This window comes from Peromyscus leucopus, chromosome 8b (genome assembly GCF_004664715.2).
Source record: "Peromyscus leucopus breed LL Stock chromosome 8b, UCI_PerLeu_2.1, whole genome shotgun sequence".
In the NCBI taxonomy this organism is placed as follows: Eukaryota; Metazoa; Chordata; class Mammalia; order Rodentia; family Cricetidae; genus Peromyscus; species Peromyscus leucopus.
This window is the reverse complement of record NC_051086.1, coordinates 97,059,418-97,071,885: the sequence shown is the minus strand read 5'-3', so window position 1 is coordinate 97,071,885 and position 12,468 is coordinate 97,059,418. Positions and strand designations below refer to the sequence as shown.

Sequence of the window (12,468 nt, the reverse complement as noted above, 5' to 3'; positions counted from 1 at the left end):
CCTGTCTTAAAAAAGAAGGGAAGGGAGGAAGACTGAAGAAAGAGAAGATGGAAGGAAATGGATTAAAAAGGAGCCAAGCTAGGCCCAGCATTCAACCAGAAAGATGAGTGTGAGTCACAGTAAAGGCTCTTCAACAAGGGGAAGGCGGCTCTATCTGACCCTTTAGTTCCGTCCTTAGGAAGCATGGGTGGCTAGGGTGGAGTTCTGGCTTCCGTGAAGGAGTCAATAGGGGATCCAGCTTTCCACTCAATAATAAAGAAACTGGACTATGGTGTGGGTAAAGAGGTGTTTGCTCCTGGTTATGAGTTATGAGTTACATAAAAAAGTAAGAAATGCATTCTTTCATGCATGTAGAAATACACCCATAGGGTAGGAAGTGCTGTGAGAAATGCATTCTTTCATGCATGTAGAAATATACCCATAGGGTAGGAAGTACTGTAAGAAATGCATTCTTTCATGCATGTAGAAATGCACCCATAGGGTAGGAAGTGCTGTGAGAAATGCATTCTTTCATGCATGTAGAAATGCACCCATAGGGTAGGAAGTGCTGTGAGAAATGCATTCTTTCATGCATGTAGAAATATACCCATGGGGTAGGAAGTGCTGTGAGAAATGCATTCTTTCATGCATGTAGAAATGCACCCATAGGGTAGGAAGTACTATGAGAAATGCATTCTTTCATGCATGTAGAAATATACCCATAGGGTAGGAAGTGCTGTAAGAAATGCATTCTTTCATGCATGTAGAAATACACCCATAGGGTAGGAAGTGCTGTGAGAAATGCATTCTTTCATGCATGTAGAAATATACCCATGGGGTAGGAAGTGCTGTGAGAAATGCATTCTTTCATGCATGTAGAAATGCACCCATAGGGTAGGAAGTGCTGTGAGAAATGCATTCTTTCATGCATGTAGAAATGCACCCATAGGGTAGGAAGTGCTGTGGCTTCTGTGCCAGCAGCACAGACTGCGAGCTAGACTTAAGGGTTCCTAACTTGTGCCTAACAGATCACCTTGGGCAAGCTAGCCCACAGATAGTAGGGATAGTATCCTGCCTCGTACAGTTGCTGTGAGAGTGGAAAGCTACCATGGAGTGACTGGAGCAGAGCAGGCTCCCTGAGTAAGCCCTGCTGCACAGTGGTGTGAGCACCTGCTGCAAGTCAGGGGTGGTGGCTGAAGTGACGCGAGCGGCACAGCAGTAGTTAACCGACAGAGACAGGGGCCATAGGTCACGCCTGCAGCGTCCACCACGGCCTCTAATTTCCCCTTCCCCTTCCAGCACGGTAGGTTATAAGGTGTGTTTGTGCCTCCTGTGACCTGTTAAGTCTCAGTTTGGGGAACAGAATGCTGAGGGGAAGCATGAGTGGCAGGCACACCCCGAACATCAACCGTTTGTCTGTGCTCATCTCAGGAGAGAAACCTTTTATCTGTGAAATCTGCGGCAAAAGCTTCACCAGCCGGCCCAACATGAAGAGGCATCGCAGAACTCACACAGGCGAGAAGCCTTACCCCTGTGACGTGTGTGGCCAGCGGTTCCGCTTCTCTAACATGCTGAAGGCCCACAAGGAGAAGTGCTTCCGAGTGACCAGTCCAGTGAACGTGCCGCCAGCTGTCCAGATCCCTCTGACCTCGGCGCCGGCTGCTCCCGCTCCAGCTGTGCCCAACACTCCCACCAGCCCAGCCCCCGCAGTCAGTATGAACCCCGTGGGCGGTGGTGGCACGCTTCCCTCAAGGCCCGTCCCGCACCCTTTCTCACACCTGCACATCCACACGCATCCGCATCATGCCCACCACCTCCCCATTCCACCTGTGCCTCACCTGCCCCCACCCCCGGCCCTCTTCAAGAGTGAGCCCCTAAACCACAGAGGCCAGAGCGAGGACACCTTCCTGAGGCACCTGGCAGAGAAGAACAGCGCGGCCCAGGCCCAGCATCATTAGCGCCCACCCGAGTGTCACCCCCGCGGTGAGTTGGCAGAAGGGTGCAGCTGTGCCTCTCTGGGGTCTCCCTGTCTCCACGGCCTCCCGAATTCCGGGTCTTGGCCTTTGTGCTGGTGAACCATCAGACTGACCCGAGGGAGTGAACAAGAAGACTGCCCTCGTAACCAGGGGAACCACCGAACTAACGCTCAGTTTGCTTGCATTTTCTGATGACTTTTCTAAATTTCAGATACTCAGACTGTGGAATTTTATAATTTCATATCAGCGGATGAGGTATGCTTGCTTTTATATCCTGGTCTTCTCCTCAAAGAGGGGACGGGCCTGGTTTCCTTTATACTAATCGGGGAGGCTGTGAGATTAATCCAGAGCATTAACTGTATCACTGTGTATTGTAATGAATTCTTTTCAGCTTTTGGTGCTGACTGCAGTCGAGCTGGCCACGTTTCACACAATATCAAGCATTATAGAGAAGATGGGAATTTTCTTCTTTGTGTAGCTCTTTTAACACACTCTTTATTTTACTACAGAAATTATTTTAGAGTTTTTGTATAGACTTTAGTAGTCTGTTTCTAAAATGAAATGTATTTCAATAAGCTGTGTAATTTTTTCAGTGTAGCTAAACCCATGTTGTAAAATAGATAAATTTTTTATAATCATCAAAATGTGATTCTTAAAGATACATATAATAAGTTCTATTTCAAATTTATTCTTACATCCGTACAACTCAAAGGTGCTTCTGAGACTGGATGGGGGTCAGCAGACCAGGTTACTACAAAAGCAAGGTTCAACCTAAGTGCTCAGGAACTTGAAAACCCCTGCTGGGCACTCAGTCTGTCAGGCTCCCGGACACCTCCATCCTTGGTGTCCCTTTGCGCCTGTGGATTCAGTGGGGTGCTGTGCTGGGGTGGGGTCATCAAAAGCTTGCCTGATTTGGAAATCTGAGGCACGGTGTGAATACCTTCAGAAGGAAGTGGCAGAGGATTCCTTTTGATCACATCTGCTCCTCACTTCTGTAGGAACTGTGTCATGCTCAGCTGTTAGGGGAAGATAAATTGGAATCTCTTATTTTGAAGTTGCTGTGTTTTCCAAGAGTTGGTAAGAGAAGCTAAATGGTGAACTGAAATCACAGATGTAGTTGCTGATAGTGGCTGAGAAATGGGGGGGAGAAGACAAATTGGCTTTTAAGTTTCAAAATGTCTGCAGTCTCTAAAGTGTGGGTGTCCACACTGATCTGCACCTGCCATTTCTATTGTAGTGAGAGGAACTCCCCTGCCCCAGTACTGCTGCCCCATCCTCGTAGGTAGGCGTGACAGCAGCATCTTAGATGAGGAAGGAGCGACAGCTCTGCCCCGGGCACCTCACTCGGTCACTTGAGGGACTTGCACAGAGCGTGGTCACCCGGAGCGGATTATGTGGAAAGCTAAGAAGGGCTGACACAGTGGTTTCAGTTGAGCTGGCAGATGTGTGCAGCGGAGCTACACACCTTACACTTCTTCGCCTTAGAGAGCGAGTCCAAAAAGTGGCCACTTACCTTCCCCTTCTCTCCTTAAAAAATCTCAGAACTCTCTCATTTCTCTTTCCTCAGGCTCTCAAATCAGAACCTTAGCTGTTATTTGTTATCTTTGATATTAAATGTGCAGATATGCGTCACGCACTTTTTTTCTGGCCACTCTGCAGTGGGGACACATGGACTCTGGATTGAGCCGAGGTTCCTGCTTTTCAGTGTCCTCCTCTACATTAGTTTTGGTTAATATTTCTAGATTGATTCCAGTTTCACCGTGTCCTCTGCAGTGATAGGAAAAATTGTGTGCTGAGGCAGAAAAGTACCTCAGGACACACTTTTCCTCTAGTTATAGGTATACATTTTAATAAATGGTAATTTTAATATTTGCATACATTCTTGGAGCACCCACACACCCAAGCCAAGTAAGGAAGCCAGTTCCTCGTTTCTGACTGTTGCGGCTTTAGAGGCTCTCCAGTCGCCTCCACAGTCTCCTTTGTATCCCATGGGAAGTCTGCAGATCCACACATTCATGTAGACATACCAATATTTCATGGTCAAGCCTATAATATTAAAATATTTTTATCAAAAAAGTATAAATTGTAGCTTAGTTAATTGGTTGTATCTTATTTTATACTAAATTATTTTACGATATTGGGCAGAGATTCTGAATTCTAGACTTGAGGCTGTTGACTCAACCATTTTATGGATGTACTATGAATACTCATTGAAAAATTCAGGTAGTCAGTTTTGTTTTGTTTTTTTTATTCAAATGACTATAGCCATAAGAAACTGTTTGCTACATAGGAAGTCCAGTAGTAACTCAATAACCACCACTATCCTTAACAGAAGCAGGAAAACGGAATTTAAACAATGAATTAGCACTGTCACACTGTGTAATTCTTACCGAAATGTATTGTGGAACAATCTAGAAATGCCATTTTTTTTTCCTGGATAAGTATATCTTCCCTGACTTGGAATTTGTAGGGAGCCTGCTCTAAAAACTGACTCTCACCAGCATCATGTGTGAATAATGAGCATAATGAAATCCACACAGAAATGCTTCTGAGCACAGGGGCTACAGGGTTGGGCCTGAAGCATGCAGGTGCATTGGGTTTACGTGCTGAAGACTCAAACTCAGGGTTGAAATTGTGCTTGGGGTCCGCTCCTGGGATAAAAGTTGCATTGTGTGGTGTGCCCCCCTCGTGTGCTGCAGCCCCCCAAGAGTTCTGCAGAACCCCTTACACCCTTGTTATCTGTTAGAGAAAAGGCCGTGGAGCAGTTTGCGTTCTAGGCCCATCTGTGCTTTTGTCTTGTAAAGACATAGGCCACGTTCCAGAATGACAGATTAAATTGAGGTTTTCTCGTTGTCACTTTATACTACCTTCAAAGGCCTGTATCATCACGAGGATTATTTGCTCTTCAAATGGTTTTTATTGTTGCAAGGATTACTTATTTACTTATATGTAGACCAGGCTAGCTTCAAAACTCACAGCCTGAGGACTGGGTCCAGAGGAGTGAACCACAACAGCCAGCAGCCAAGAACTTTTTATTGTTGTCATTTTTTTTGAGAAATGGTCTCACTAAATACCCAAGCTGGCTTTGAACTCCCTACATGGACCATGGTAGCCTCAAACCAATAACTCCTCCCACCTCAGCTTCCCAAGAGCTGAGATTATGGGTGCCTGCTTCAGCCTGCCTGGCTTCTCCAAGGATGTTTTTGAGTTGGCATTACATTTTTAGAGGTTGGGTTGTACGTCTTTTGTTCTCTTCTCACAGATTTAATGAAAGGTTGCTGCTCTCAAATGGAGTCAGGTGGGCTCATACTGGGTTAGATTTCCAAACTGAATGAAAAGAAGATAAACCCTTTAAAGGCATGTGGCTTCATTTTTCTATATTATTTTTTACTTGATTCTTATTTTTAGCAAATGGAGAAGTCTCCACATAAAACTTTAATAAATTGAAAGAAACCTTTGAAAGTCATTTCCATGTACCGTCTTAGGAACCCTCTAAATCAGTCCTTCTGCATGGGCCTTTCCGGAGTTGTCCTAAGAACCTCCTCATGTGGAAGCATCTTTCTGAGCTGGACCCCTGCCACTGCTGACCAGAGGCAAAATCTCTGATACTTTGAATTTTTAACTCCTTGAAACTTCAGTTTTTATTATTGGATATGTACTTAGTTTCATTCTTGTCTCACTGGAAGATTTAAAATTTGAGACTATGAAGCAGAGAACTCCATTGCAGGTGTGTGTGTGTGTGTGTGTGTGTGTGTGTGTGTATGTATATGTATGGGTATAATAAATCAGTATCTATATACATGTATATAGGCATGTATATAGGTATATATATACACATGTATATGTGTATGTATACATACATACATACACACACACACACACACACACACATATATATATATATATATATATATATATATATATTTATTCCCTCTTGCAGATTTTGGTTAGGAAAATACATTATGGTGGGTGAGTTTTTGTGTTAAAGAGAGAAAAACTAAAACTTCCATTAAAAGAACCCGTTTCAGTTAAAGGAACCCTCTGTTTAAGCTACTGTATGAAAAATACCACTTTTGTTACTTTGATGGTCCACATGATGTAGATTTTGATGCTGTTCCAGACTATCTGTGGAACATGTCATGAAAAGAAGGTATGTTACATATAACCATTTTATCAACACTTTAAAAAAATCAGCTGGGATTGTTATAACTCTGAAGCTGAGCAAAACATTATTGGGTTTTAAGTTTTTTCTTTACTTAAACTAAGTTAGAAAATTCCCCAAGAGTTCTCTCTTGCCATCTTTTTTTTTTCTTTTTTCAGGAATAAAAGGTCATTAGCCATTAGAATAGTGGCGTTGTTATGCAATAACAGCTCACTAGCTGGTCTGCTTCTGTCATCTGTAGCATTCATGAGAAGCAATGCTGACCTTCCAACCCTGGAACTACCTCGATAAAGCAACCCAGAGATCCTCGCTACACTTGCTATGGAAGCCATAAACGTTGTCAATATGTCCACCTTCACAGTTCTATACTTTTATACTCGCTAGACTTTTTATAGACTTTTAATCAGACCTTTTCATCTTAGAGGATAGCTTTTGCAAGATTCTAAGGAAAATCAAGCTCCTTAAATGTCCCAACTTTGAAGCTCTAGCTTCAGTAAATTTGTTTAAAGAGCCAGATGCCATACCATTCCAAAAACAAAAACAAAAAAACAAAAATCACACATGTAAATCAAAACTACTTTGCAGACCTATATATTCTGAAAATAAATTCCTTTTTCTTGTTCCCTTAGTAGAGGCTGTGTTGTGATCAAGTGAGTCTTTCCACCCTGTTAACTGGGTGTTCTTGGTTGCTTTGTGCACAGTGACAGTGTTCCTGGTATTGTCTTTATCACTGTAGCACAGGAGGGAGTGAGTAGTTACCTGTTCTTCTGACCCTCGGCTGTTGTGTGCGGCTTTAGTCTACATCACAGCTCTCGAGTGCCTTCAAAAAGCCCATGTCCTGGAACCTTCTGTCCCTGGTCTGGATCCTACCTCTGATTGTTTCATTCTGCATGACTGTTGGAATTCACCCTTAACCCAAAGGGCTTAACTTGCTAAAACCTGGCTAAGGATCGTGAACTCATTTATGTTTTGTTCCCCCATGTTGCTGCTCTTTCTCTGTATCTTACTCCCCACGTACGACACCTCTACTACTAGATCCGCCCTGGTCCTTCGCCGTCTTTCTGTTCTTTCACTGAAGGCCGAGTGTTCTTTTATAGTCAGAGGTCAGCCAGTGTGTCTCTGGGCCATCTTTTTCTCATCCGAAGTCTTCCTGAATGCCTACCCTTTCGAATTAAAGGAATACTGAATGCTGCTGTTGCTACACATCCTCTCTTTCATAAACGTTTCACAGGGTTCCTCCCGTGATCTTCTGTTAGTCATAGGAATTTAAAAGTGCTCTCGGGGTTTAACAGAAGTCCTTTATTGATTTTTTTTGGGGGGGAGGGGGGATCGGCTCCTCTCACCCAGCCACCTGTCCCCTCACAAACCCGTTTATTTTATTTTCTAGTTGTCCTCTTACAAGTCATTTAAAAAGTGTAATTGGTGTATAATATATGAAAGATGTAATAAAAAGGAAGCTCAAGTGTGTTCTGTGTGTAGTATGTGCACTTACTTCATTGATTAAAAATTACTTAGCACCTGGCTGGTCCTTCCCACCCCAAATTAAAGCTTGTGCTATGTAATGGGTTGACTGTCCCCTCTTAAAGTGGAAGCAGATGAACTCTTTCAGTGAGGAAATTGGATTTGTGTAGGTGAATGAACACTAATGAGTATTTGACCTTAGTCAAAATCTTTGCTTTCTGATTTACAATCTCCTGCCTCTTTCCTGAAAGTTATTAGTACGGAGGCATCCAGGACTGATAGCCGCAGGAGGTAGGAGTCTCAAAAGGCAGCTGTTGATAAATTTTTAATACTTTTTGTCTGGGAACAGACAGGATATTAATTGGTGGGACAGTAGCAGATTGTGAGTATTGGTTTGCTAACAGAAGTCAAGATGTTTGAATGTTTCACTGGTGGTTTGCAATGAGGGCAGTATGCAAACTACGAGGTAGAGTCTCCTGGAGAAATCATGAACAAGCTTCGGCCTTGCTGTTGCCCATCGCTGATCTAGACAGTCACTTCTTGAGAACTGGATGCCTAAAAGTACCTGCTTTTAAATTGGTTACTTTTCTCTCCAGAATCCCAGGCATTCAGATAGCAGAGAGCCATACTTAACCTATCACTGGGAGGAGCTACATCCTTTGAAAAGGATGGCTGCTTGTTTTGTATGTTTATTAGGGATCAAAGGAAGTTCTTGCTCCTCAGAGGTGTTCCTGTCGCTTAACTCCAGGTTACCTTCATCCTATTTGAGCATCTCTGGTGAAATCAGGAATGTGACAAATTACTTAAAAATGATTTTATAGGAAATGGAGATGCTTAAAAAGATCTGGAAGCTGGGTTTTGCTTAATGTCAAAAAGAAATCTCATGGCTTGTGTTGCCTGGTTTTAGTCAAGTCAAGAGCCTGCCTGAGAAGGAAGCAGCTTATTTCTGTATCTCTGGCTCCCCTGAGTGAGCACAGCCTTTCCAGTCTGCCTTATAGGTGAAGGGGGCCACGAGCCAGAAGCAGGGTCTCCCGTGCACCCTGCATGGGATCTGAGACTGCTTGGCGGCATTGGAAAGTATCTTCCCGTGCATGATTACTCACTTGAGTTCAGTTGAAAAGAAAAGAATGGTGTAGTGTATGTGGTGTGTGTTTCCTTCTCCAGTTGTACTGCCCGATATATGGCCCCAGAAAATCAAATGAGTTAATCTTCCACAAATTTGAATATGATTTTTTTTTTCATTTCTTGAGCTGATTCTATTCCATATGCAGTACTTGTTTTGACCGTAAGGGGGTGGTAAAGGACTTTCTTCTCAGCTTTTAAGTCTCTTCTGGGATATCCCTTGGTTCACTGATTGGATTTGACGGAAACACTGAGTTCAGTAGTTGCTCAGGCCTTGTGGTGGGAGCAGAGATTCCTGGGTCTGAGGTCCGTGTGGGTCAGGCAGCATAATCATCCAGGCTTTGTTAGTACTGGTGACATGAGATCGAAAGCTGGCCCTTATCATGAAGGATCCAGTATTTAGTAAATGCAGAGCTGAAAGGTAACCCTCTTCCCTGTTTCCTCCCTGCGAATCCCATTGCGGCCCTGCAGCCTCACATCTGTCACAGCAGTGGAGACTTTGGAGTGTGTGTAAGCACACATGTTCTCACTTTGTCTGACCAAAAGGTGTCTTCCAGGTCGAGGGGGGAGGTCTCCCACAGCAGGCACCCCTTCAGGCTAGAATTTTGGCCCAGTCCTCTCCACAGTTCCTTGTCTTTGGGCTCCTGGCCCTCATCAGCTCTTTGGGCATCTTCAGATGAACAGTTGGGTCTCCACTAGGGAAAACAGCAGCCTGTGAACAATTACCCTGTAGGGTCAGGAAGCAGTTACCTAGGGAAAGACATCCCTTACTGATGTCTTCCTGGTCCCTTTTCCCCAGTAAGACCCAAGAACCTGAACAATGCCAGACACACAGAGTGGGGGCTCCTTGTAGTTCCAGCACTGTCCAGAGCGGAATGGAAGCTGTGACCATGTTAGGTAGCAGGTGACTTTCCCCATAGTGCTGAGGTCACTTGTACTTTCTCGTTTCTTAAAGGAAGCCCAATTTGCTTGCCAAGAATCCTTAGCCTTAGGTTTACAAAGCTTGCTGTTGAATGTTTGTCCAAAGGAGTGTGAGAAGAGACAAGCTGCTTGGTTCTGGTCCTGCCTGCAAGGTCAAAAGACTGACTGCTTAGTCAGGAACGGGCACGGCTCCCTCTTGTCTCTATACAGGCCCAGTTGAAGGTCACATCAAATTGGGACTCAGTGAGAGAGGGTATCTGTCAGTTGTAAAGAAGCTCAGAGGACCTTCAGTGTGTGTGTGTGTGTGTGTGTGTGTGTGTGTTTGTGTGTGTGTGTGTGTGTGTAGGGGGTGGTGACAGGTAGGTAGGACAGGATCTCTGGAGATGGGAAGGGTGGGCATGGGCTGCTTGACCCGAGGCGCTTCATGATGGATGGAGTCAGGCAGGCCCTGACCTGGCCCGCAATGCCTGGTGTCCGAGTCGTCTTTTCCCCTAGCATCCTGTCAGATCCCCCGGTGTGATAATTTCCTCCTTGTGTTAAGTATACCAATATTATTTTTTTTTAGCAATTGAAATGCACTTTTTTATTTCAACTCAATCATGATTTTAAGTATAAAAATTTATAGATTGTTAAAACTACTTTTTTGTGTATTTTTAACCACTCAATGTAGCATTGTGTATTTTGTTCTTATTAAGACTCTGGTACAAGGTGTACCATTTAATGATTTTTTTTCCAACATGCTGGGCCTTTGGATGTGTACGGTAATCAACTTCATGCTAATGTTCAAAGTAAAACAGAAGAAAAAGTAGCCATATTCCTATGTTGTCTTTCTTCATTTCTTCCTTAAGCTCAGATGACATTCTGAGGGTCCCTTGGTTAATGATTGCTCATTTTATGTAAAATAATCATGTAAGCCACACCTGGATTATTGGTTGGTAACTCTAGTTGGTAGCACCTATCCCAGCCCCAAATTCTGCCTGCCCTTTTATGAATACCATATTTCCTGTCCCCTGCCCACCCACTCCTGGTGACTGAATCTAGAGCTTATGCACATTACGTCAGCATTACCGTTGCTACATCCTCAGCCCTCTTCACACCTTGTGTTTGGACACAGCATCTTACCACGTTGTCCAGGCCGGCCCTGAATTCACTTGGAACTCAGGCAGGTCTCCACTCCAACTTGCTATCCTCCTGTCTCAACCTCCTGAGTATCTGGGATCACAGGCCTGCACCACCGGGTCCAACTGGGTGATGCGTTTCCAAGGCTGCCTACCACAGTTAACCTGATGTCCTTTGTGCAGCGCTGCCCTCCTCGGTGATGCTCGGCTGCAGTGACCCTGCGCTGACCCTCGCTGGGTGCAGTGGTCACAGAATCCCTGAGAGAAGCACCTGGGGAAAGGGTCAGGACTGGGTGTGACCCGGCTGGAAGCATAAACACAGGTGCAGACAGCTTATCAGGCGCAGCCAGTGGGTGGCAGCAGCTGGAAATGCAGTGCTGGGTGAGGCTCCTTTCCTCGCCCTACCCACTCCAGTCCCTCGCCCGTGCACACCACATGTGTCTAGTGAGTCCTTGCTGCTGGTCTAGGCCTAGAGAGTCGGCAGTGGGCAAGGCAGGGAGTCCGCACTCTGACGGAGCATGCTTTCCAGTGGAGAAAACCTGACAATCATGTCAGCTGAGCCTGGAGCCAAGGCTTCAGTTTAGCCCCATGGGAGGCTGAGGCAAAGAGGCTCACAAATTCAAAGGCCACCTGGAAAACGTAGTGAGACCCTGTCTCAAACCAAAAAACAAGAAGAGACCTAGGGACGGTGTTGGGTGATTAGAGCATTCACCTAGTGTGAGTAAGGTCCTGGGTTCTGTTCTGGGGGAGGAATGAATGAAGGAGTATATTTAAAATGATGTAATGCAGTGTCAGGTGGTGTGGGTCCTTGTAACCTGAAGCTTGCCCTCTGAGATAGGGCTGTGCCAACTGGAGGACAAGCCAGCTCTGTCACAAGCCTTCCCAGCTCTCATCCACCCTGTTTGTTCCTTTACAGGATTCCAGTTAGGGACTCAGTGTCTAGGAAGGAAACCGTATTGTTCCCATTTCCCTGTTTGAAACCTCTTAGAATGGAACAGAGCTGAACAGATCACAGGAGGTGCCCGTTTTCATTCTCTTCTGCTTTTTTTAAGGTTTAGGGTGTGTGTGTGTGTGTGTGTGTGTGTGTGTGTGTGTGTGTGTGTGTGTGTAGGTTTAGGGTGTGTGTGTGTGTGTGTGTGTGTGTGTGTGTGTGTGTGTGTGTGTGTGTAGGTGCCCTCGGAGGCCAGAAAGAGGGTGTAAGGTTTGGTGTGTGTGAGTGTGTGTGTGAGTGTGTGTGTGTGTGTGTGTGTATGTGTGTGTGTGTGTGTGTGTGTGTGTGTGTGTAGGTGCCCTCGAAGGCCAGAAAGAGGGTGTCAGATCCCTGGAGCTGGAGTTACTGGTGGTTGGGAGATGCCTGATGTAGGTGCTGAGGGTTCTTAACTGCTGAGTCACCCCAGCCCTTTTGGATCCCTGACAGATATTAACACGCTGTTTCTTTTCTTTTTGGGGGGAGGGGTGGTATTTGGTTTTGGTGGGTTTTTGTTTGTTTCATTTTGTTTTTTGAGACAGGGTCTCATAGTAGCCATGGTTGGCTGGAAGCTCCCTGTAAAGATCAGCCTGCCTCTGCCACATCAGTGCTGGGATTAAAGGGTACACCACAACACCCACCTGGCTTTGTTTTTGAGATGGATTTGTGTAGTCCTGGCTGTGTTCTTGTTAGGTGTTTGAGGGTGACATTGAACTCCTGCTGGTCCTGCTTCCAGCTCCCAGGTGCTAGGATTATAAGTGT

General features: G+C 45.1%; 1 protein-coding gene across 1 annotated transcript in view; it reads left to right on the top strand.

The window, feature by feature from the left end:
* Window positions 1-3,582, top strand: part of Znf652 (zinc finger protein 652) — a 56,438-nt gene extending 52,856 nt beyond the window's left edge. Inside the window, exon 6 of the mRNA XM_028869004.2 lies at window positions 1,411-3,582. Within this exon, the coding sequence (XP_028724837.1) occupies window positions 1,411-1,937 (527 nt within the window). The 3' untranslated portion in view covers window positions 1,938-3,582. The remainder of the gene's footprint in view (window positions 1-1,410) is intronic.
* The last annotated feature ends 8,886 nt before the right edge of the window (window positions 3,583-12,468 follow it).